Source organism: Chiloscyllium punctatum, chromosome 17 (assembly GCF_047496795.1).
Source record: "Chiloscyllium punctatum isolate Juve2018m chromosome 17, sChiPun1.3, whole genome shotgun sequence".
NCBI classification, from domain to species: domain Eukaryota; kingdom Metazoa; phylum Chordata; class Chondrichthyes; order Orectolobiformes; family Hemiscylliidae; genus Chiloscyllium; species Chiloscyllium punctatum.
This window is the reverse complement of record NC_092755.1, coordinates 86,569,340-86,592,138: the sequence shown is the minus strand read 5'-3', so window position 1 is coordinate 86,592,138 and position 22,799 is coordinate 86,569,340. Positions and strand designations below refer to the sequence as shown.

At 40.1% G+C, this 22,799-nt stretch overlaps 1 protein-coding gene across 2 annotated transcripts in view; it reads right to left on the bottom strand.

The window, feature by feature from the left end:
- The window catches only part of pi4kab (phosphatidylinositol 4-kinase, catalytic, alpha b), a 162,340-nt gene that overhangs the window by 9,191 nt on the left and 130,350 nt on the right, over positions 1 to 22,799 (bottom strand). For both annotated transcript variants that reach the window (XM_072587796.1, XM_072587797.1), the window contains 10 exons: positions 16,400 to 16,567; positions 15,624 to 15,677; positions 13,958 to 14,078; positions 11,496 to 11,625; positions 6,164 to 6,234; positions 5,746 to 5,818; positions 5,425 to 5,495; positions 3,251 to 3,357; positions 2,009 to 2,113; positions 1,123 to 1,248 (listed from right to left, as the gene is read on the bottom strand). In XM_072587796.1, coding sequence (XP_072443897.1) covers positions 1,123 to 1,248; positions 2,009 to 2,113; positions 3,251 to 3,357; positions 5,425 to 5,495; positions 5,746 to 5,818; positions 6,164 to 6,234; positions 11,496 to 11,625; positions 13,958 to 14,078; positions 15,624 to 15,677; positions 16,400 to 16,567 — 1,026 coding nt within the window. The remainder of the gene's footprint in view (positions 1 to 1,122; positions 1,249 to 2,008; positions 2,114 to 3,250; positions 3,358 to 5,424; positions 5,496 to 5,745; positions 5,819 to 6,163; positions 6,235 to 11,495; positions 11,626 to 13,957; positions 14,079 to 15,623; positions 15,678 to 16,399; positions 16,568 to 22,799) is intronic.

The following is a 22,799-nucleotide window of genomic DNA, read 5'->3' as shown; positions in this document are numbered from 1 at the left end:
ACAGTATTCCTAACCTCTGACCTGTTCTTGTAGCTATAGTATTTATAGGATTGGTCCAGTGCAGTTTCTCGTCAATGGTGATTCTTCCACGCCCCCCCTCAACGATGTTACAATTCAGCAATGACAATATCATTGAATATTATGGGGAGATGGTTAGGTTCTTTGATTGGATATGAACATTGCCTCGCACTTGTGTGATGCAATAACTATTTGCCAATTACCATCCTCGGCCCCCGGTTTTGCTCAATATAGGAATTGAGTACTTTAATATCTGAAGACTTATGAATGGGAGTAAATGCCATCCATCATTAAGCAGACACCTCCTCTCTGCCCTTATGAAGAGAGGTCATCAATGGCACAATTGAAGATGATTGCATGACCCTAAACTAAATGAAATCATCTACAGAGATGTGAGCAATAGCAATAATGTGCACCACAGGGCACCTTTCTAATACCCCGTGTCTGCGTGGGTTTCCTCCGGGTGCTCCGGTTTCCTCCCACACTCCAAAAAATGTGCCGGTCAGGTGAATTGGCTAAGCTAAATTGCCCGTAATGTTAGGTAGGGGTAGATGTAGATGTAGGGGTATGGGTGGGTTACGCTTCGGCGGGGCGGTGTGGACTTGTTGGGCCGAAGGGCCTGTTTCCACACTGTAAGTAATCTAATCTAATCTAATCTAATAGCTCTGGGTCAAACAGGCATAGTCATATTAATGGAATTCAGAGGTGGTATGGGCCATTTGGATTAACAGGTCTCTGGCACTGTTGACACTCTAAACAGTCCCGTTCTACCTTACTTCATCGAAGCCCCCAGCATAGCCTCCTGCCCATTTCTCCCTCATGAATTTACGTAGCCTCCTATTAAATGCTTTTATGCAACACACCATAACTACTCTTCACTCTTTCTGGATAAATGATTTTTTTTCAGAATTTCGTACACCTATGTGGTTTGGGTTTGCACTCTCCCGCATGTGGAAACATTTTTACATCTTTCTAATTTGTAGGGTCACTTCTGGAACTTCTCCGATTGGAGAAAAGAACACACTTTGCAGCAATAATACAACATTGATCGCCCCTTCCAGCTTACAGCCAATATTTCTGGTTGCAGAGATGCCCTGACGTTACCTTTGTGAACGCTAAAGTTGATTCATCTCCATACTGGTTTCTGAAGTAATCGTACATTCCAAAATCAGTCTGCCGGCCCAGCTGATCTCGTGATTTGCAGTCAGGGATGCATTCAATCACTCCACACTGAAAAGTTAAATTGCTGTCACACTCAAAATCCACTTATAATGAGTTGACATCTGATAGCTCCATCGCTGTACAGGACTTAATTCACCGAGTAATAAGCTGACAATAACCCAAATAGTAAACATTAGACAGTTGGTTTTACAAATACCCGTTGCCAACAGCTAGTCTCATCTGCTTATCTGGCACATCAGGAAATTAGTGCTGAGCCAGACATGATTTTACATGCACTGATTCCATAGCTGCCCATTACTAGTGCACACTGCTAAATATCGGCGCTTTGGCACAAGGCCTAAGGAAAGTACACTCGGTCTGTTTGTTAAATAAAAACAGGAAATTGCTGAAAAGCTAGTGTGTGTATTTTTTTTTTTAAAAGTCTAAATTATTTGAAGCGAGGGTCTGACATTGAGAATGTCGGATCAGCCAGAATCCTATTGAATGGTGGAGCGGGCTTGCAGGATGAATGGCCTATCCCTGGTGCTATTTCTTATGGCTTTATGGAGAGAAATTCTCAATTTGCTGGCATTTAGACTAATTTAACCAGAGGTCTAACTGATTCTTGACTGAACATGTTATCAATTCCAGAAATGTGTAGTTTTCTGACAATGGCAGCGCTTCAAGGTTAGATCTTCAGACAGTGAGAGTTTAGCTGTCCCTCTATTTTTAACTTGTATGCACGTAACTGGATCCCAGTAAGTTTTCTGAACAATCACAGACACAAATAGAAACATGCGTCAATATCATTCTACCATGCGAGACATACCCCTGGTGCTGTAGCCACGACTCTGTATGGAAAGACAAAGAGATCCAAACCAACAAGCTGAATAATGTTCTTGAAAAGACCAATAATCTGTAATGCTAACATATCCTGCGGAGACAAAAAACACAGTGAATACATTTTGAGAGCCAGGCAACACTAAAACAATTTAACTATTCAAAACTAGCTTTCTAACAAAAATATTCCAGGTATAAGAGCACACAATTACTATCATAGAAGTTTCACAACAAACATGAAAATGGTTATAGCTAAAATAGAAATACTTAGGGTTAGAAAAAGCGCTTTTCTCAGTACAGTTTCCATGCAAAACAGAAGTTAAACCTTGACTTCGTTTGAGGCTCAGTATTTTTATCCATCAAAGCAGATTGCATGTTTCATGTGGTCACTGGCCATTATCTCAATCAGTCAGGCTTCCTTTTATTACTGCAAGATACCGACATCTAATGTTTGAGATTATGGCAAGTGTAGCCGATTTGCAGTTGGGCTAACAATGTCTTGCTTTTAGTACAGCACGCACGTCACCGTTGGAGAAAGTATCTCCAGCATCCTCCATTGGTTACAAGCTCCCTGGTATAAATGACTTTCTAATAGTTAACCAGATCCAAATCATTTGGAGCAAGTAGGAAAACTAAAGTTACAAGTTTAAATGTCAGTTTCTAAGAACAAATGAGCAAGCATGGATTTACATTGTGCCATACTATGCATACAGATATCCAAAATCGCTAAATGACAATTACTTGAAGCAAAGTCTCGACTTTATAAGTCCCATCTCAAATCCAAATTGCTTCATGGAATTAGCCCACCTGATCACTATCAGCTCCTCCAGCCCCGCAGCACTCCTGTGCAGAATCTTAATTATTACTTGTGTTCCATTGGTAGCCATGACTCTCACTGTGTGGAGAGTATGCTCCAGGATTCTTTCTCTAAAACACGTAAATTTCTTGACTAAGCTTTCCTCTTTTCACACACTCAATAAAACCTGCCATCAGGTCAAACATCTAGCCACGTACCCTGATATCACTTTAATTGGCTCAATGTCAAATTTTGTTTGATAATGCTCGTGAAGTTGCTTGGATTCGGTTCTTGTAGGACATTAGTTCACACTCCAATGTAAGCAGATCCCACCAAATGTTCACCACTTATAATTTTGATTACTTCAGAATTGCTAAGTTAATGTTAGTAATTATAAACCACTATAAAACTACAGAAATGAAATGAAGGGTTTACCTGTCTGCAGTCATCACCAACTTTAAAAATGGCAGCCTGCCAACATATCCTTTCAGAATCATCATTCTCTGTACTGTCATCAGTGTAGTCAGAACAGGAGCGAAGACCTGGAAATCATATTCATTATTCTTCACTGTAATAGCATGTCGCTTCAATGTTTAACTCATATGGTTAAAGCACAGAAATGATACAGAAGATCAGCAAACATTGACTAAGTATCAGTATTTATTTTCTTCAGCATTTACGTTTGAAGATGATTGGAATACACCAAAGCTTTTGACTATCTTCTCTAGATATTGCTGCCTTTTGATGCAGAAATGTTCCCATAGTCACCAGTAGCCTTTTAGGCTAAGCATGTCCTCACTGAGCAACTGTGGAGAGAAACATGAGCCAGCTAATCATATACTCACCCAGCATTTACTCACAAATCCTCACTTAAAGAGTATATGGATAATACATCAAAATGATGTTTTTGTTTCCTCTGGACTACAGATGCTTGCATTCCTTAATGTTAAGTACAGTGAGAAGTTATGACTATGGCATAGTGGTTTCCACAAATGCCATTTTTCATTTATTTATTAAATAAAAGGAGGAACTGATAGTGATTGGGTAGGCTTATTCCATGGAGTGATTTGGACGTGCAAACAACCTGCTTTTATACAACATATTTAGAATTTAAAATGGCTTGTTACAACTTACAGAGGATCAGATACTGAGGCATAACAAGGGAAACAAAGACAAATTATACAGTATTGAAGCACACTAACACCTCAGGTTTGCTATTTTGCAATGTGTTTGTAATCTCAAAAACTATCCAACTTGAAAAATGTTTAGTTATACCGTTGTTTGGCTATACAGAACAGTTATCATCACTAGTTTAAACACCTAGTATCAGGGAGCTAAAATTTGAGGAACACCTGCATTTGCCATTAGATTTTTCTTGAAATCTACCTACTAAAACACATTTTCTACTCCCCCTACCCTGAACAAAGAATAGCAATCCGTATCATTCTTTGAGCAGGTAACTGTAGAGCACAACTGCAATGCAGTATTGAGTGAATATTCAATAGCACAGCCACTGTTTTTCTGGTCATATCTAGAATTCTAGCACTATCTTGTTTCAGATTTAATTCAAGGACTGATATGTAATTTCCCCAGTGTCCTGATGGGCATCTGGCCCTCAACCTTGTCCGCCCAAAGGAGAGAATCCAGCCTTCGATCTTGTCATTTGAAGGATGTGAAAATGGTTTATAGCGTTGAATTCTTAAGCAGTTAATAAACATGAAGTTTGGGGGACATTCCTGTGAAACAAAGTACAGCTCCTTATTTTCATAAAAAATACTATATTGGGGTAACTAGCTGGGTTGGTTGCTATCCCACTCCTGGATTCCTCCATGTTAGGTTTAATAGACCAGCTCAGAGGAATTCTATTGGAATTAGTTCATGGATGATGGACAGTAGTGACCCTGATTGTTCTGCATATTAATCCCCTGGGAAAATGCACATCCCCTTGTTCTGATACAGTAGAAGTTCACTACTCAGCATTAGCCCTGCAAGCCAGGGTTGTGGAGTGATATGGAGAAAGTGAGGACTGCAGATGCTGGAGAGTCAGAGTTGAAAAGTGTGGTGCTGGAAAAGTACTGCAGGTCAGGCAGCATCTGAGGAGCACGAGAATCGACTTTTCGGGCATAAGCCCTTCATCAGGAGTTACTGATGCCCGCAACATCGATTCTCCTGCTTCTCGGATGTTGCCTGACCTGCTGCGGAGTGATATGTCAGGGGTTGCATTGAGTTTATTGGCTCAGGTACAGCAGATGCCCATTTTCAATGTGTTAACTACTATGTTTAAAAATAATGTATGCTTCATTTGCACAAGGATTCCAAACAGAACTCATAATTGATTGCCTTTGAAAGTTTCAGAAGATGAATTATGCCAGGAGAAGTAAAAAAGGGGATAGTGGTTTAAAGAATCCACACAGGAATGATGGGTTGAATGGTCTCTGTGTAAACCATTTCCAAACTGATCACCAGAAAAGAAAACAGAATCTTGTTTCTCTATATACCCTTCTATTATATCTCCTGACTATCTGAACTTGGTAACTAGGTTGATTGGAGAGGAACTAGAAATCTTTAATGACAGCAGATTTCACCACAAATGAAATGTTTTTACTGACCTTCCCTTTCCAATTCAGATACTCCACACCGTTTTACTTTAAACTTGGCCAGGTAGGGAGCTTTTGCAGCACTGTGCAACAAGAAATAAAGAAACAGATGTGTATGATTAATCAAAGCATTTAAACGGCAGACAACTAGATATTATTTTAAGAAGTGCAAACTTGCTCAGCCTGTATTTGTAGGGAAGATGGGAATTAAAATAAAATGGAATTAAGACATTTCATAACGTTATTAATTATTAAACATGAAAAAGCCATTCACAGGATTAAGTGTGTAAAGGGGGTGGCTGAAAGGAATTCGAGACTTTGAATCAAATGCACCTCTGCATGGGAGTTCCTGACTTGTAGTCGATGTCCAAAACAATAGCTTCTGGATTACTTGGAAGGTAACAACCTGAAACCAAAAGAAATCAAACCAATGTTTCAGCGTTCTTCTCTGAATTATTGCAGACATGTTTCATGACCATTCTGTTCACAGTTTCTACTGCACACCTTCTGGAGCGGGTGCAGCTTGGATCTGGGCCTCCTGGTTCACAGGTAGGGACACCACCACTGTGCCACAGGAGGGCCCATTTGATTCAACATAAAAAGTAGCTGAGGGGAACAATGAGGTCTTCTAGAGTAAAGACTCTCAAAGCGCAAACAATTAAAGATATGGAAACATTTGCAAAATGACTTCTGATCACTACACTGCTATTTGACATGCTCAAAATGACACGAGAAGGTCAGTTTTTCTTACCCGGCTGGACTTTAACCTCAGATAAGGCCTTCAGACATGCTTTCTTCCTCTCTTCACCTTTCGGATATGGCCTGGAGAAGGAAGGGAAGCATTCTGAGTAATTCTATTGCTCTTTCACTTAACTGCTTTTCTGATAAGACCTGACAAAGATTATTTACCTGTAATTAAAGGCCAGCGCATGAGAGAGAGAGAGAGAGAGAGAGAGAGAGAGACAGAGCGAGCGAGCTCGCGAGAGAGATATTGTGGCACTGGACTAGTAATTCAGAGGACTGAATAACTGCAATTGGGACAAATCTCACCGCAGAATTACGTTTCACCAATTGCTATGAATTAGTGTGGAATGGACAGCTAATCTTGGTATGGTGGACACAAAACAATTGTTAAAAGCTACAAATGTCATTTATGAAAGAAAATCTGCCAACCTCACGTGGCAAGACACAAGGATCATTTGGAATGGGCAATAAATGTTGGCCTTGACAGTGATGCCAACATCCTATGGGAGAAGAAATGAAAAAGACTGCATTTATTTTGCAAATTCAATTTCTGAAAACCCTTTCAGCTTTGCACTCCTGCACAGTTAAAGTGCTAGTCAGGTAAGTAAGGCTAAAACTGTGAATTGAAGCAAGACTATTTCTTTCAGAGACTCATGCACCTCCACTGAGAGTCAGACGCCACATTCTAATTTTGGGTAGTGTCTGTATCGAACAGAATTGATCGGTGGAATTTGGGACAAATATTCACAATTCCTTGAAGCAAGCAGATAATCTATAAAACTTAATTCACAACGAAGGAATGTATGCTGAAGGGTCAAATATAATGACAGAGAAGAGAGTTAAAGCATTCACTTCCAGTTTGAGATTTGGACATGGTTCCATTTAAAAAACTGCATAATAATGGAGCCAAGCTAATCATAATGAAGCAACTGGCAATTACTACATAAGTAAACAAGGTGAACAAATTACTCCACTTCAAGAAAACCTGTTCCATGGATTCCAATATCAGTTCTCTATTACCTTCATTTTTTTGTCTTTAGAAAGTATTTCAAAACATTTCTTAAAAACTTGCAATCTACTTTGTATGTGCACGTTTGTCATTTCCTTCCACTGTGGACATTACAACTTTAAAATAAGCACTTAAAATACCATATCCCAATTTTACTGCACAAAGTTCAATTTCTATGTAATGTTTGAATTGTTTCAGCAACTGACAATTAAATTGAAAGTCATACAATTAAGAAGACTACTCTTCATTTCAAAATCACAAATATTTCTAGGTTAGAATATCATAGTTAATCAAACATTAGATAAAACAATGTCCCATCACATTGTATTAGACAGCATTTATTTTATGTTAGAAAAATGGGAAAATTTGACTGATGGATATGAGGTTTATCTGGAAACTGGTGCTAAAACCCAAATTTATATAACATCTCAAAATGTAGTGAAATATCCCAAACTGCTTCATAATCATACAGATGGAAACAGACCATTTGGTCCAACCAGTCCATGCTGAACATAATCTCAAACTAAACTTATCCCATCTGCCTGCACTTGAGCTGAATAAAAGTGAAAGGGTGATATGTAGGAAGCTATTAGGACTGATGATTAAGAGCGTGGTTAAAGAAGTATGTTTTAAAGTATATGTTAAAGGAAGAGAGAAGCGAAGAGGAGAGGGAGGAAAATTCACCGTATTTGCTCCAAGCAGTTAAAGAGACAGCCACGGATGATGGGGAAAAAAAAAAATCAGAGATGGGTAACTGACTCAGGAGCACGGAAATCTCAAGAGATCTGAAGGGCTGGAGAAAGTTACTGAGATAAGGACAGATGGGTCAATGAAAGGATTTGAAAACAGGATCAGAAGGCATTGCTGGATGAGGAGCCAAATGTAGGTCAGCAAGCACAGAGATAAGTGAACAAGACAAGGTGTGGATTAAGGCTCATGCATTACTGCCAATGGAAGAGTGAACAGGAAATGGGATGTGGAGCTGGAATCTTCAAGATGGTGGTATTCCCATGTATCTGATGCTTTTTTGTCCTTCCCATGCAGAGTGGTTGTGGGTTTGGAAAGTATTGTCTATGGAGCCTCGGCGAGTTACTGCAGGGCGTCTTGTAGATGGTATACACTGCTGCTACGAAATGTTGGTGATGGAAGGAGTGGATGTTGTGCCAACCAAGTGGGTGCTTTGTTCTGGGTGGTGTCAAGCTTCTGGAGTAATGTTGGAACTGCATTCATCCAGGTAAGTAGGTAGTAATCTCCAGACTTGTGCTTTTTAGATAAAACAAAGAACAGTACTGCAGAGGGACAGGCCCCTTGGCCCATCATGTCTGTGCTGACCATGAGGCCATACTAAACTAACCCCATCTGCCTGCACATGGTCTGTATCTCTCTAGTCCCTGCCTGTATATATGCCTGTCTAATGCTGCTTCGATCAATTCCTGTGGAATCTCCCCTTCCAGGCACCTACCAGCCTGTGTTTAAAAAAAAAACTGGCTTTGAACATCTCTTTTAAACTTGCCCCCTCTCACCTTAAATCTATGCCCTCTAATATTTGACATTTCCATCCTGGGGAAAAGACTCCGACTATCCACCTAATCCTTGCCTCTCTCAATTTAAATACTTCTTTCAGGTCACTCCTCAGCCTCTGATACTCTCATGAATACAATCCCATTTTGTCCAACCTCTCCTATACCTAATACACTCAAATCCAGGCAACATCCTGGTAAATCTCTTTTGCACCCTCTCTAAAGCCTCTGCATTCTTCCTTTACCATGGCAGCTAAAATGGCGCACACTACTCCAAATGTGGTCTAACTAAAATGTTCATGTCCTCTGCAAACTTACTAATCAGACGACCGACACTTTTATCCAAATCATTTATATATATTACAAACAACAGAGCTCCCAGTACTGGTCCCTGTGCAACACCTTTGGTCACAGACCTCCAGTCAGAAAACGATCCCTCATTTACCCTCAGTCTTCTACGACCAAGTTAATATTGTATCACTGTGGGTCCCATATAACTTAATGTGACCATGTGATGATGGACAGGCTTTGGGGAGTAAGGAGGTGAGTTACACACCACAGGACTCCTAGCCTTTGACCTGCTGTTTTTGCCACAGTATTTGTATGATTTGCCCAGTTCACTTTCTGATCAATGGCAACCCCCAGAATGCTGACAGTGGAAAATTCAATGATGATGATATCACTGAATGTCATGGGGTGATGGTTAGATTCTCACTTGTTGGAGATGGTCATTGCTTGGCACTTGTGCAGTGAGAATTTTACTTGCCATTCGTCAGCCTAAGTCTGAATATTGTCCAGATCTTGTTGCAATTGAGCACGGACTACTTCAGTACCTGGAGAGAGTGATAAAAGGTGCTGAACATTGTGTAGTTATGAGCAAACACCCCCCACTCCTGACCTTCTGACAGAGGGGTGGTCACTGAATTGGGTGAAGGTGGTTGGGTCAAGGACCCTACTATGAGGAACTCCTGCAGAGATGTCTAACGTCCAACTATCACAACAACCTTCCTCTGCGCCGGGTAGGACTCCAACCAGCAGTGAGATTTCCCTGATTCTGACTAAATCCAGTTTTGCTTGGGCTCCATGATGCAACCTTATTACCAAGGTTGTAATGAGGGGAAGAGCTGAGCAGCCCTGGCTGGACTCAAACTGGGCACCGCTGAGCAGGTAAAAACAATAACTGCAGATGCTGGAAACCAAATACTGGATTAGCGGTGCTGGAAGAGCACAGCAGTTCAGGCAGCATCCAACGAGGATGCTGCCTGAACTGCTGTGCTCTTCCAGCACCACTGGGCAGGTGCTGCTTGATAGCACTGCTGAAGACATCTTCCATCACTTTACTGATGATCGAGAGGAGGCTGATAGGGCAGTAACTGGCTGAGTTGGATGTGTCAAAAAAGCACTCACTCCTCCCAATATCAGGTTCTTCAGCCCTGGAACTGTTCTTGTAAATCACTTCTGCATGGTCTCTTACACCTTCACATCTTCCCTGAAGTGTGGTACCCAGAACTGGACACAATACTCGAACTGAAGCCAAACTCATGTGCTAGGTAAGATCACCACAACCTTCTAGCTCTTGTGTGTTCTATGCTCCAAGCTTGTATGCTACAGGCTAACATCTGAAGGCACATCATAAAAGTATCATCAAACAACCCTTGACACTGAGCCTCATTTGGACATTGGGGGACCGAAAGCTGATCAAAGAAGCAGGTTTTAAGGAGCATCTTAAAGGAGAAAAGAGAGACCAAGTGGTTTAGGGAAAGAATTCCAGAGCTAGGGCCCTTGGTAGCTGAACACATGGACAATAGTGGTGAAACAATTAAAATCAAGCAACTAAAAAGGCACGAATTGGAACATTGCAGATATCTCGGTGGGTAGTGGTGTTGAAGCAGATTACAGAGATAGGGAGAGGGCAAACCAGGCCATAGTGATGTTCAAAAATAAGGATGAAAATTTTAAAATCAAGGTGCTGAGCAAGAACAGGGGTGAAAAGTGAATGGTTCCATTTTCTGGCTCATGTGCTTGGCAACTAATCACGTATGGTACTGGATAGCCGACCATTCTAGTCTGCAATGAGCTTGTTCAACAATACCCTGCGCCCTAAAAGTTACCAGCAGGCCGAAAACAATCTGTGCCTGTGCCCAATACTGAATCAAGTCAAAGATCTGATCAATTGGCATTATGCTCTTGACCTTGTTCCAACATTTGCTTGTGACTTAACAGAAAAACTACAATTCTGAAACAAAAGAATATGAATTTGATTTGAATGGCTTGGTCCTTCGCAAGTGCATTAAATATAGCCAAATAGATAAAATATTCAAATAATAGATCAAGAATTTCCAGAAAGATGGTGGGGGCTAGCCAAGGTTGAGATGTTTGCTTTTAAACCCTTTTGACATAGAATTCCTACAGTGTGAAAGTAGGCCATTCGGCCTATTGAGTCTACACCAACCCTCCGAACATTATCTGATTCTGATCCAGACCTACCCCCTACCCTATAACTCTGCGTTTCCTGTGGCTAATCCACATAGCCTGCACATCCATGGACACAATGTGTAATTTAGCATGGCCAATCCACCCTAACCTGCACATCTTTGGACTGTGGGAGAAAACTGGAGCACCTGGAGGAAACACACAGGGAGCGCTTGCAAACTCCACACTGACAGTGTTCCTGGACAGGAAATGAACTATGGATAAAATAATCCAGTTGTCTTTGTACAACCAAAGTACTCTCTGTCGACTGAAAGGTCAATACAACCTTTATTACACCAATTTGCAAACTATAATCAGAAGGGTTTTCACCATCTTACTTGATGATAGCAGAAACATTAGTGATCTTGTTGAAGAAATCATATTCTCGTTGGTAGAAGTCCTTAGCTGGGCCTGATAATGAACCAGTGATTTCTTCAATCAGTTGCTCCAGTAGCTCACCAATATCAGCTGCCAACAAAACAAACAAAGAAACACCCAGTTGCTTTCACATTGAGAAATATGCCAGTTCAGCATTAAAATGGGACTTGCTCCAACCTGAAGCAAGATGGGATTTACCAGAGTTAGTAAACTATATAATTTATATAGGGCAGGATTACATCACAAACATAAACCCATTGACATCGTTCTTTGCTTTGATCTCTCCTCTCTCGCATAGAGCTGCTGGCATCTTACACCCTTTAAAGAAACACCCAACCACCATTTTTTCCCCCAAGGTACAGTCAAACATCATTCTTCAACCAGCTCACCAGTTTTTGGGGTGGTCTATGGTGAACACACCCTTTCATTTTCAAATATTTTGCTTTGTCTTCATTTTCCCACCCCACCCAGACATTATAATGGAGATTTTAGAACAATATCATGCAGCTAATCACCCATAGAACTGGATAGCCGACCATTCTAGTCTGCAATGAGCTTGTCCAGCAACACCTTGCGCCCAATAAGTTACTCAGCTGGTCGAAAACAATCTGTGCTTGTGCTAATACTGAATCAAGTTGACGATCTGATCAATTGGCATTATGCCCTTGACCTTTAAGAACTCCATATAGTCCCATTAGACAAAAAGCTCATTTTCTTAGCATTTTTACATAACAAGTCCTTTTAGACAACCGACAAAGTAGTGCATTTCAGATATGAATGAGAGCAAGTGTGCATCTGAAAGACAACAAGGCATCAAGGTTTTCATTTGGCCCCAGATTTGCAAACCCTTATGAAAGTGTAGTACCAGAACAGATCATTCCAAAAAAAAACAAACAGATCAAGACTTGTACCATCAGGCTGATAGGACACAGCTTTAATCTTTGACGGATTTAGTTGGCATAAATGTTTGAGTATTTGAAGAAACATCACAGGACTTGAGGTATGCAATTTAATGCTATCTCTGGCTGTTACTCCAGTATCTTGCTTTACAAAATAGTATTGGGATTCAAATGCTTTTATGAATAATGACAAGAAAAGATGTTATACAACCAGCTCAAACTTCTACCTGGCAACAAGTCTCATTGACTTGATTACTAAGGGTGAAGGGGGGGAGGGTGCCATGGTGGCTTTAATAGGAAGATGAAGCAAGGTTTTCCAACCTGTAAATAATGGCAGTTGTACTGATGGTGTATAGACTGTTAGTCTCCAAGTCCCAAGGAGATATTAGAAATATCAGATTGTATAAACACTTATACTTTAACCTATTTAATTACAAAGTAGAACAAAGTTGGGGTCTAGAAGATAGCCTGAATACAAAGTAGATGGAAATCAGCTTTTTTTTGGTGGGAGGAGGGGAGCATTGGAAACCATTGCAGATTTGGGTTAAACATTTTCCTGAAATATCTGAATCACTGAATCTCACAAACAGGTCAATCTACAAGAAGGTGTTGATCACCATGTGAAATGTTCATACTCAAATTTGAAGACAGTGAATGCATGAAGATTTAAATAAGATTCGAAGATTTGCCTAGCTTTGGCTGAAGGTGTAAAATGTCCATTTCTCCCGGGCCGTGAAAAATCAGTTCTGGGATTAGGAGTCATCCATCTGGAAAAGGAAAAGAATGGAAGCAGCCCTTGGAAGCCAGGAATTACCTTTCATTGGTTCCTGGAGAGTGAAGTGTCCACACTTAAGAGATAGAATAAAACAAGTATGGAGGGTTCTCAATTGTTTTAGAAGTTAACAGGAAACGTTTTTGTAGCTTCGAATAAATGCTGCAACTTATGCAATGTGGCTTTTAATTTATTTGCTAAGGTAAAAGGAAATCTGAAAGCTCGAGACATCTCACTGTGCGATCCTTTTGGTCAAGAAAGCAAAACAAACCATTAACAAATACTTCAGCAGAAGTGAAACCAGAAAGTGCTGGAGAAATTCAGGAGGTCTGGCTGCACCTCTAGAGAGAGGAATTGAATTTATTTTTCAGTTCTGTAGAGGAGTCACATTGGACTCAAAAAGTTAACTCTGTTTCTCTTTCCACAGATGCTGCCAGACCTGCTGAGCTTCTCCTGCACCCCTTGTGTTTTTATTTTTGATCTCTGGCATATACAATATCTCACTTTTGTTTAAATATGTCAGCTATCTTTCTTTTAATATGGACTTAGCTGTAGCTCAAACACAAAAACCTACTATCACCTTCTCAAAGGAAGGAGGAATGGGCAGTAAATCTGGCCACATGAATGACACTCACAACCCCAAGCACAGGCAGAACTAACCAAAGAACATCAACTACACAGTTGGAGAAGGAATGTGGCAATGAATAAAGGGCTATCGTCCTTCATACAATACAGCGGTCTAAATACTTACGGTCCTTATGATTGCCTTCTTCATCTGTGTATATATTGGTTTTCATGTTCCAAATAAACTGATGTCCTAAAAGCTGAGACTTGGCTGCTGCGCACAAGATGTACTCTCTCACATATCCCATCTAGAACACATTTATAAGACAAACAGTGGGTTAATAGATCGAACACATGAAAATTTAATATCTAGAGGTAAGTAGTATTTGTAGTTCTACCAACTGGCATAATAATGCAAAAGCATACTTGTTCCAGAGACAGAAGCTCCGAGGATCTTTTCTAGGAGACAAAATGGAGTATAGGAAAAGGGATTGACCTGGGTGTAGCTGAATGCCAGATGTCACAGAGTAGCTGAAGACAAGCTAAGTGGACGTGTAATGGTACACCGTACCAGCAGATCTCATGGCAGAAGGAGTTTCTTTGCAGAAGATGCAATGATTCTTTAACATATATGAGCAAGACCAGATATCAACGTTCACAGTAAAAAGGGCAAAGTCAGAAGTCACATGGCACCAGGTTAGAACCCAACAGATTTATTTGAAATCACAAAGTCACGTCACCTGATAAAGGAGCAGCACTCTGAAAGCTTGAGATTTCAATACAGTAAGTATAAGTGAGAATGTGTGCTTCAAAGCAAGTCTTCCCAGGATTTGGGGTGCAATTTGATTTAGTTCAGAAGAATGAGAGGTGATCTTATTGATACAAACGAGATCTTGCAGGGTCTGGATAGCGTGGATGCCTGGAGGATATTTCCTTTGGTTGGGAGACAAACTAGGAGACACAGTTTAAGAAAAACAGGTCTCCTTTTAGGATAGTGATGAGGAGAATTTCTTTTTCACTTGCCAAGTTGTTAGAGCATGGAATTCTCTTCCCCAGAACATAGTGGGGGCAGTGTCTTTATATTTATTCAAGACGGAGTTAAACAGATGTTGGACAGGGAAGGAAGGGGTTGTGAGAAGCATATAAAGTGGAGCTGAGATGAAAACCACTTTAACCATGAGCTTATTAAAACAAGGAACGAGGTTTCAAGGGCAAATCACCTCCTCCTATTCTGAAGCCCTATTTTCAACAAAGCCTGTCCACTGTGGCGAAGGATTCAATTTTTTTTTAGATTCCCTACAGTGTGGAAACAGGCCCTTTGGCCCAACAAATCCACACCGCCCCTCCGAAGAGCAACCCACACAGACCAATTCCCCTACATTTACCCCTTCACCTAACACTATGGGCAATTTTAGCATGGCCAATTTACCTAACCTGCACATCTTTGGATTGTGGGAGGAAAACGGAGCACCTGGAGGAAACCCACGCAGACACGGGGAGAACATGCAAACTCCACACATAGGAGTTCCATAACATGAACATGAGAAAGGATTGGGTGGACAATTTAAACGAGATGAAGAATCCTGCTTTTGGATCATACCCTAGTGACAGAATTTTTTTTTCAGAAACAAATGCAAATAAATCAACTCTGTTGCATCAGAAGCAGGTTTGGAGAAACGCAAAAGTGTTAGCAACAGAAGGGACAAGTCATTCTTTCTAAGTAAAATACAGCAAAGCAATTTCATGAATTTCTGAATCTTTAAACTCAGTAAACTGCAAATCAAATAACAATGTGAAGTAGCAAAAGACTTTCTTGCCTGTCTTTAAGAAAATAAAGTGAATGCATTCCTTACCTTGTCGTATCGGAGAGCTTGAACAATTTGCGGAATGTAGAACAGAATTGCATCCTGTTTGGGGAAATAAAGAGTTCAATGAATAGCAGGTCAGTCAAAATATATACCCCACAAATAGATGGAGCTGCAAAAATTCGGAATGTCCACAGCTGCTCTTCTCAGCAATAAGCTCCTAAGGTTAGGCATCAGCATACCCCAAATAGCACGTCACAATATGACAACTGTCAGTATGTCTGATTATGTACGTGTGGAGGAGAGGGGAAGAGGGGTACACTGGCAATAAAAGAAAGGAGTCTGCAACACTATAATCTGCTTGTAAAGACTCAGTGACAAGATGCAACTCTCAAACTAACAGCTGGTTCAACAGAATCACAGTATGGATAGCCACAGTTTTAACAGTAAGTGAAATTAATGTAGAAATACTTACTCATAGATTGTATTAACTGTATTGAACTGAAACAATCATTTCAGATGCAATCCACAAAAAACAAACTCTGGTAGTTAAGTCATACTTAAATGCCACACTTGCTGATTCAGCTAATTCGCAGCAAAGCAACAAATTACGGTTATCAGAATGCCAATTGTCTAAAAAAAATCACCAACTTTTCTCCTGTGGTGAACTGGAAAAAAACACCAATTATAATTAGAATGACCTGAAAAACTGCGACAGGACACATGTATGGTAGTTCCTGGAAGAGTGTGTAATATGCAAGACTTCCAATACATTCAATGCTACATTCTCTGAGCAGTTAATTCATAAACGATTCACATCTTACCGGAGGAAATGAACGCAGCACTTTTACAGCATACTGTGCAGTCAGTGGATGTGGTGGATATAAACTCGAAAAGTAAGAGAGGGCAGTGGGTGGATCTGTAGGCGCCCAACACAAAATATGGCTCAGCTCTGGGGCATCCGCATCAATAGTATGCAAAGTGACCAGATGCTACAAAACAAGCAGGGATTATACACTTTAAACTACAAACAGGAAGCCAAGATTGGGTATCAACAATTTTACAAAAATTTACTTTTTAACTGGTTTATCATTGAAATAAAGAGAAGTCACAAGTTTAACAGATCCATTTTACAGTTTTACCAATTGCAGTTATACAAATTATTCCAAGAAGCTCAAAAATGTAATACATGAATACAGCACAAAAAAAAACTATTTTGAAAATGAAAAAATGCTGGAAATCACAGCAGGTCAGGCAGCATCGATGGAGAGAAAGGAAATTAATGTTTCTAATCTCTCTACGGATGCTGCCTGACCTGCTGTGATCTCCAGCATATTTTGCTTACAGTACAAATTCCAACATCTGCAGTAACTTCCTCATACAAAAAAAAACTATTACCCACTTGTTTTTCATATTATTTTGTGCTTATTTTCTTCTACTATCTTTTAGCGACGTGCATTTCCATATGCATTCTTTAGTCCTCCCATGTAGGTTATCAACCAGCTTCTCACTCCTCCCACTCAACCATCAATGATTACTCTTCCCTTGCTTTCACAAATTCATCTCATCACATTTTGGCCAGTCACCAGAAGACAGAGTCATAGAGATATACAGCACAGAAACAGACCCTTCGGTCCAACTCGTCCATGCCAACCAGATATCCCAACCCAACCTCGTCCCACCTGCCAGCACCCAGCCCATATCCCTCCAAACCCTTCCTATTCATATACCCATCCAAATGCCTCTTAAATGTTGCAATTGTACCAGCCTCCTCCACTTCCTCTGGCAGCTCATTCCATACACGTACCACCCTCTGTGTGAAAAGGTTGCCCCTAGGTCTCTTTTATATCTTCCCCTCTCACCCTAAACCTATGCCCTCTAGTTCTGGAATCCCCCATTCCAGGGAAAAGACTTTGTCTATTTATCCTATCTATGCCCCTCATGATTTTGTAAATCTCTATAAGGTCACCCCTCAGCCTCCGATGCTCCAGGGAAAACAGCCCCAGCCTGTTCAGACTCTCCCTATTGCTCAAATCCTCCAACCCTGGCAACATCCTTGTAAATCTTTTCTGAACCCTTTTAAGTTTCACATCTTTCCAATAGGAAGGAAACCAGAATTGCACACAATATTCCAACAGTGGCCTAACCAATGCCCTGTACAGCCACAACATGACCTCCGAATTCCTCAATACTCTGACCAATAAAGGAAAGCATACCAAACACCTTCTTCACTATCCTATCTACCTGCACCTCTACTTTCAAGGAGCTATGAACCTGTACTCCAAGGTCTCTTTGCTCAGCAACATTCCCGAGGACCTTACCATTAAGTGTATAAGTCCCACTAAAATTTGCTTTCCCAAAATGCAGCACCTCGCATTTATCTACATTAAACTCCATCTGCCACTTCTCAGCCCATTGGCCCATCTGGTCCAGATCCTGTTGTAATCTGAGGCAAATCTCTTTGCTCTCCACTACACCTCCAATTTTGGTGTCATCTGCAAACTTACTAGCTGTACCTCTTAAGCTCACATCCAAATCATTTATATGAATGATGAAAAATATGGATTGAGAGTGGGAACAAATCACAAAATAAAAAATAAACATTCAAATTTCTACATTTATAAATTTCTACAGTAATTAAAAGCCGAAGAAGTGAGACTTCATAGTAATGATACATTAGATTTTTCAGTGTTCGAGAAATTGCTGGCTATAACTAACACATACTATTATGAGGCTGAAATAGAAAGTGAGTTGAGGCAGACAGCGAAGTGGCACTTTCACATAACTCATGGTGAAGGACCACAACATGAGCAGCAACATCGGAGTTACGTGGGTTTGATCACAAACCTGGCCTTGCCTGCTGTGCTATTTACACGAAAATAACCTTAAACATCCTTGGCTTCACTATTACTTTGACAGTCAATTAGGTAATGTCAACTAACGGCTATTTCATTTAGTTATTTCACCCAGTGGTTGATAAATGATAAGACATAGGAGCAGAAATTAGGCCATTCAGCCCATCAAGTCTGCTCCGCCATTCAATCATGGCTGATAAGTTTCTCAACCCCATTCTCCTGCTTTCTCCCATTAACTGTTAATCCCCTTGACACTTAAGAACCGATCTACCGTAGCTTTAAATATACTCAATGAGCTGGCCCACACAGTCTTCTGTGGCAATGGTAGTCTTAGCTTCACCATAAAAACTACGTACTGACCAACTGATGAATTGCATACAAAGTAAAGCATTCCAAAGCTAATCCCCATTACCTATTCTCTCCCCAGATCTTATATCTCCACACACTTTAAATGTCAGCCCATTTTTGCCATCCAGTAGAATAGCACCTAGATCAATCACCCTTTGTTGTTATATATCATGCTGCACATCGACATTTCTCCTCAACTTTGAGTGACAATTTTAAATTGTGTTACTAAAGTAGGTCACAGTTGACAGGGCAGTTAGTGTTCTCCACCCCATCGTTTTTGTCACACCCTAACCCTAGAAAACAACTTCTCCATATTCATTCCAACAAATTATTTTGTCATTGTAAAAACTGCAATTAAATCCCCTCTTTTTCTGATTTAAAGATTTTGTGGGAACAGTATTAGCCATATTCAAGATCATTTGGATGACAGTTTTGAAATTGAAGGGTAACAAGACTGAAAAAGTGCCACCACTCCCCTCCTTCCACAGGGTGTATTAACTTTTTTCATTCCTGTACGTTCGCACACGCTGATACAAGAGCGTGTTGCTCATCCCTATAGTATCTCTACTATATTTTGTTGGCCAATCTCCCGAAGTGAGCAGATGTCTGGTGGAATTTATTCATGCAAGCAATTGTACATTTTGCCAAAGGCAGGGGTGTCACAGCTTTTTTTCATCTTTCTTGCATGGTGCGATGCATGGAGACTTATATAAAAATTACAGAGGAGGACATACAACACAGAAGCAGGCCATTCAGTCTGACAAGCCCATGCTGGAATCTATGCTTCAATTGTCTGCTCCAGTCTTTCCTTATTTACATTTATCAACACAACACTCTATTCATTTCTTGCTCACATACGTGGTTAGTTGCTCCTTAAATGAAATGTCAATCACGTGAACCACTTCCTATGGTAGCGAGTACCACAACTCACCAACCTTTGAGAAAATAATAATTTTTGGAATTCCCTACTTGATTTATCGGTGACTATCTTATATTAAATGTCTCTGGTCTGTTCTTCCCATCAAGTGGAAATATTTCCTCTGCATCCACCTTCCATAATTTTAAAGAACTCATGCTATCACCCTGCAGCTGTCCTTTCCCGATAATGTTATTCTTCTTTAGCATGGCTAACAAAAGTGCACACTTTGGTCACCCCTTGCAATGGTAATTTATACCTTTTCATGCATGCTGCAACCTAAAACAATGGAAAACGATATTAGAAATCCCCATGGTCTTTCCGTCACAGAGCTGACCAGAAATGTTTCCCATTCTTACCACCTGCCATCCACACGTATTGGAAAAATTTAAGTTGACTGACCTGTAATTTTCTGAACTTATTATATTTCCACTCTTCAATATAGATATTACATTAGCTAACTGCCGATCCTCTGGCACTGTGCCTTTTTAATGCATCTTTAAATAATGCAGCAATACCTCTGCTATCTCTGCCCCAGTTTCTTTTCAAATGTGAGAATGCAATCAAATCCAGCCCAGGAGTTTATCCTCGAGTTTGTTTAGTTTATTCAATAGATCCCTTTTCCATTTTAAATGCACTGGTCTCATTACTTATCCGATCATCCAATATCATAGCTACCCGTCCTATTTCCGTGGTAAATACTGAAGTGAAATTATTTATCATCTCTCTATTGTTATCTATTGTATTACCCTGTGCATTTTTTCAGTTTTCTCATCCCAGAGTTTTAGGGTAATCGCTTAAAATGTTTACATCGACAGTCTCATTAATTCATGTGCATCTCAAATTCAAGATTGCAGCAAATGTTGGTGTTCTAATTTGCATTGGTACAGAGCTTTTCAGAATTGCAGGATATCTCGAAGTGTTTTATAATTAATGCAGTACTGTTTTGAAGGGTAGTAACGTTTGTATTGGAGAAATGCAGCAGCCAACTGGCACTCAATTTCCACAATTAATAATATAACTATGACCCGGCAACCTGTTTTAGTGTTGATGCTGGGGAATAAATACTGGACAGGGCATGAAGGACAATTTTAACTTTTACGTGATTACAAAAAGTTAAATAATGGACAAGGTGGTTAAAAGTTATTACTTACTTCATTCCTGACATGAATTCCTAAATCAGATTCATTTAATGGAAGGGAAATTCTGCAACTGCACCACAGAGATCATTACATCTCAGGGCTAAATAGATTTGTAAGAGCCTCTCCAAACAACAACTTTATTAGCAGCAGAAACAGTAGTAAATGACTTGGGAAATTCTAATGGTGCTCAATGATCTGCCATTAATGTGAATGACAGGGCAGTGCTAATGAACAAGTTGTGAAAAAGACATGAAATATTTTACAATAGCTTATTTAGAATCATTACATAATTGATTCAAAGGCCATTTGACCCATCTTGCTATTGTCATCTCTCTGGTAGAACTATCAAATGAGTCTCACTCTCCTGTTTTTTTTCCCCACTGTCCTGCAATTCTTCTTTGTTAAGTCCACTCTGTTTTTGAATCACCCTTTCTGGTAGAGTATTCCAGAGCAATGTTAAATAAAAACTAGTCTCCTCACGTCAGCTTTGTTTTTACCAATTACTTCTAATTTGTATCCTCACATTACCTCCCCTTTGTCACTGGAAACAATTTTTCCTTAATGACTATCAAAACTATTCATGACTTCGATCACCTCTATCAAATGCACTCTTCATCTTCTGCGCTCTAACGAACACAAAACTCACTTCTCCATTATTTCCACATCATGGAAATTCCTTATCTATAGTCCATTCCTGTGGATCTCTCTTGTACCTTCCCCTAGCTCTTGAAATCTTTCATGAATTTGGGTGCCCAAAAGTAAACACAATACTCCAGCTGAGGCCAAACCATTTCTTTTAAAATAACATTTTTAGATAACTACTTTGCCTTTATATTCAATTTTTTCTACTGTTGAAACCACATGTCCCATTTGTATTTTCAAACAGCTTTCTCAACTCACCTTGCCATATTAAATGATTCATGTTTATATACCCAGGTCCAAGTTCAAGGACATATGCTAATTACAGAAAGCTTAAACATTCCCTTGATAAGCCTAATACAACCAATAATTTAAGATGCAATGAGGTCACTTGAGTAAGACCAACAACAGGAGGTAGAAAACAGAAAGATACATTGGAAAGCTAAAATGAGATGACAGTAAGTTTGATCATAAAGATTTTAAAGAGTACAGGAATGAAGGGAGGATGAAAGAATTGAGGACAGTTTGGAACTCCAGAGTTCTAAGATTCGTAGGAAATAAGGAACTGCACAATTCATTTCCTTGCAACACTCCTGAAAGGAAAAGGAATAGTGTAAAGCCTGAAATGCTAACTGGGGATCAGTAACATAAGACCAGTTGCTGGGGTACAACAAAGGACAATATCAATGAGACAAATGATGACATCAAACAAGTTAGATTGATTGACAGGATGTATATTAGTACAGAACATTACTGAGAAAACAGCTGAGGTAACTTATGGATGGATAGTGCTTCATCATCGAATCCCCCACTATTAACATCTTGGGGGGGGGGGGGTAGGTACCACTGACCAGAAACTGAACCGGACCTGCCATATAAATATCATGGCTATAAAAAGCAAGTCAGAAGCTGGAAAATCTGCAGTGAGTAACTCACCTCCTGATTGGCCAATAGCCACTGTCTTCAAGGTATAAATCAGGAATGTGACTGAATTCTCTCCATTTGCCTGGTTGAGTGCAGCTTGAAAATCACTCAAGAAGCTGGTCTCCATTCAGAACCTAGCAGCCCTCTTGATTGGAACATCATCGAAGAACTGCCACATTCACTCCGCACCAGCACCAAACTGATCAGTGTGTATAGCATCGACAAAATGCTCTGCAGTAGCTCACCAATGCACCTCCAAAGGCATATTCCAAAGTTGCGACCTCTATTACGGACATCGCTAGCTGCAAGTTCCCCTTAAAGTTACACACCATTTCTTCAAAATACTGGAATTCTCTCCCTATCACTGTGGATATATCTACACCACACAAAGGCATTCACA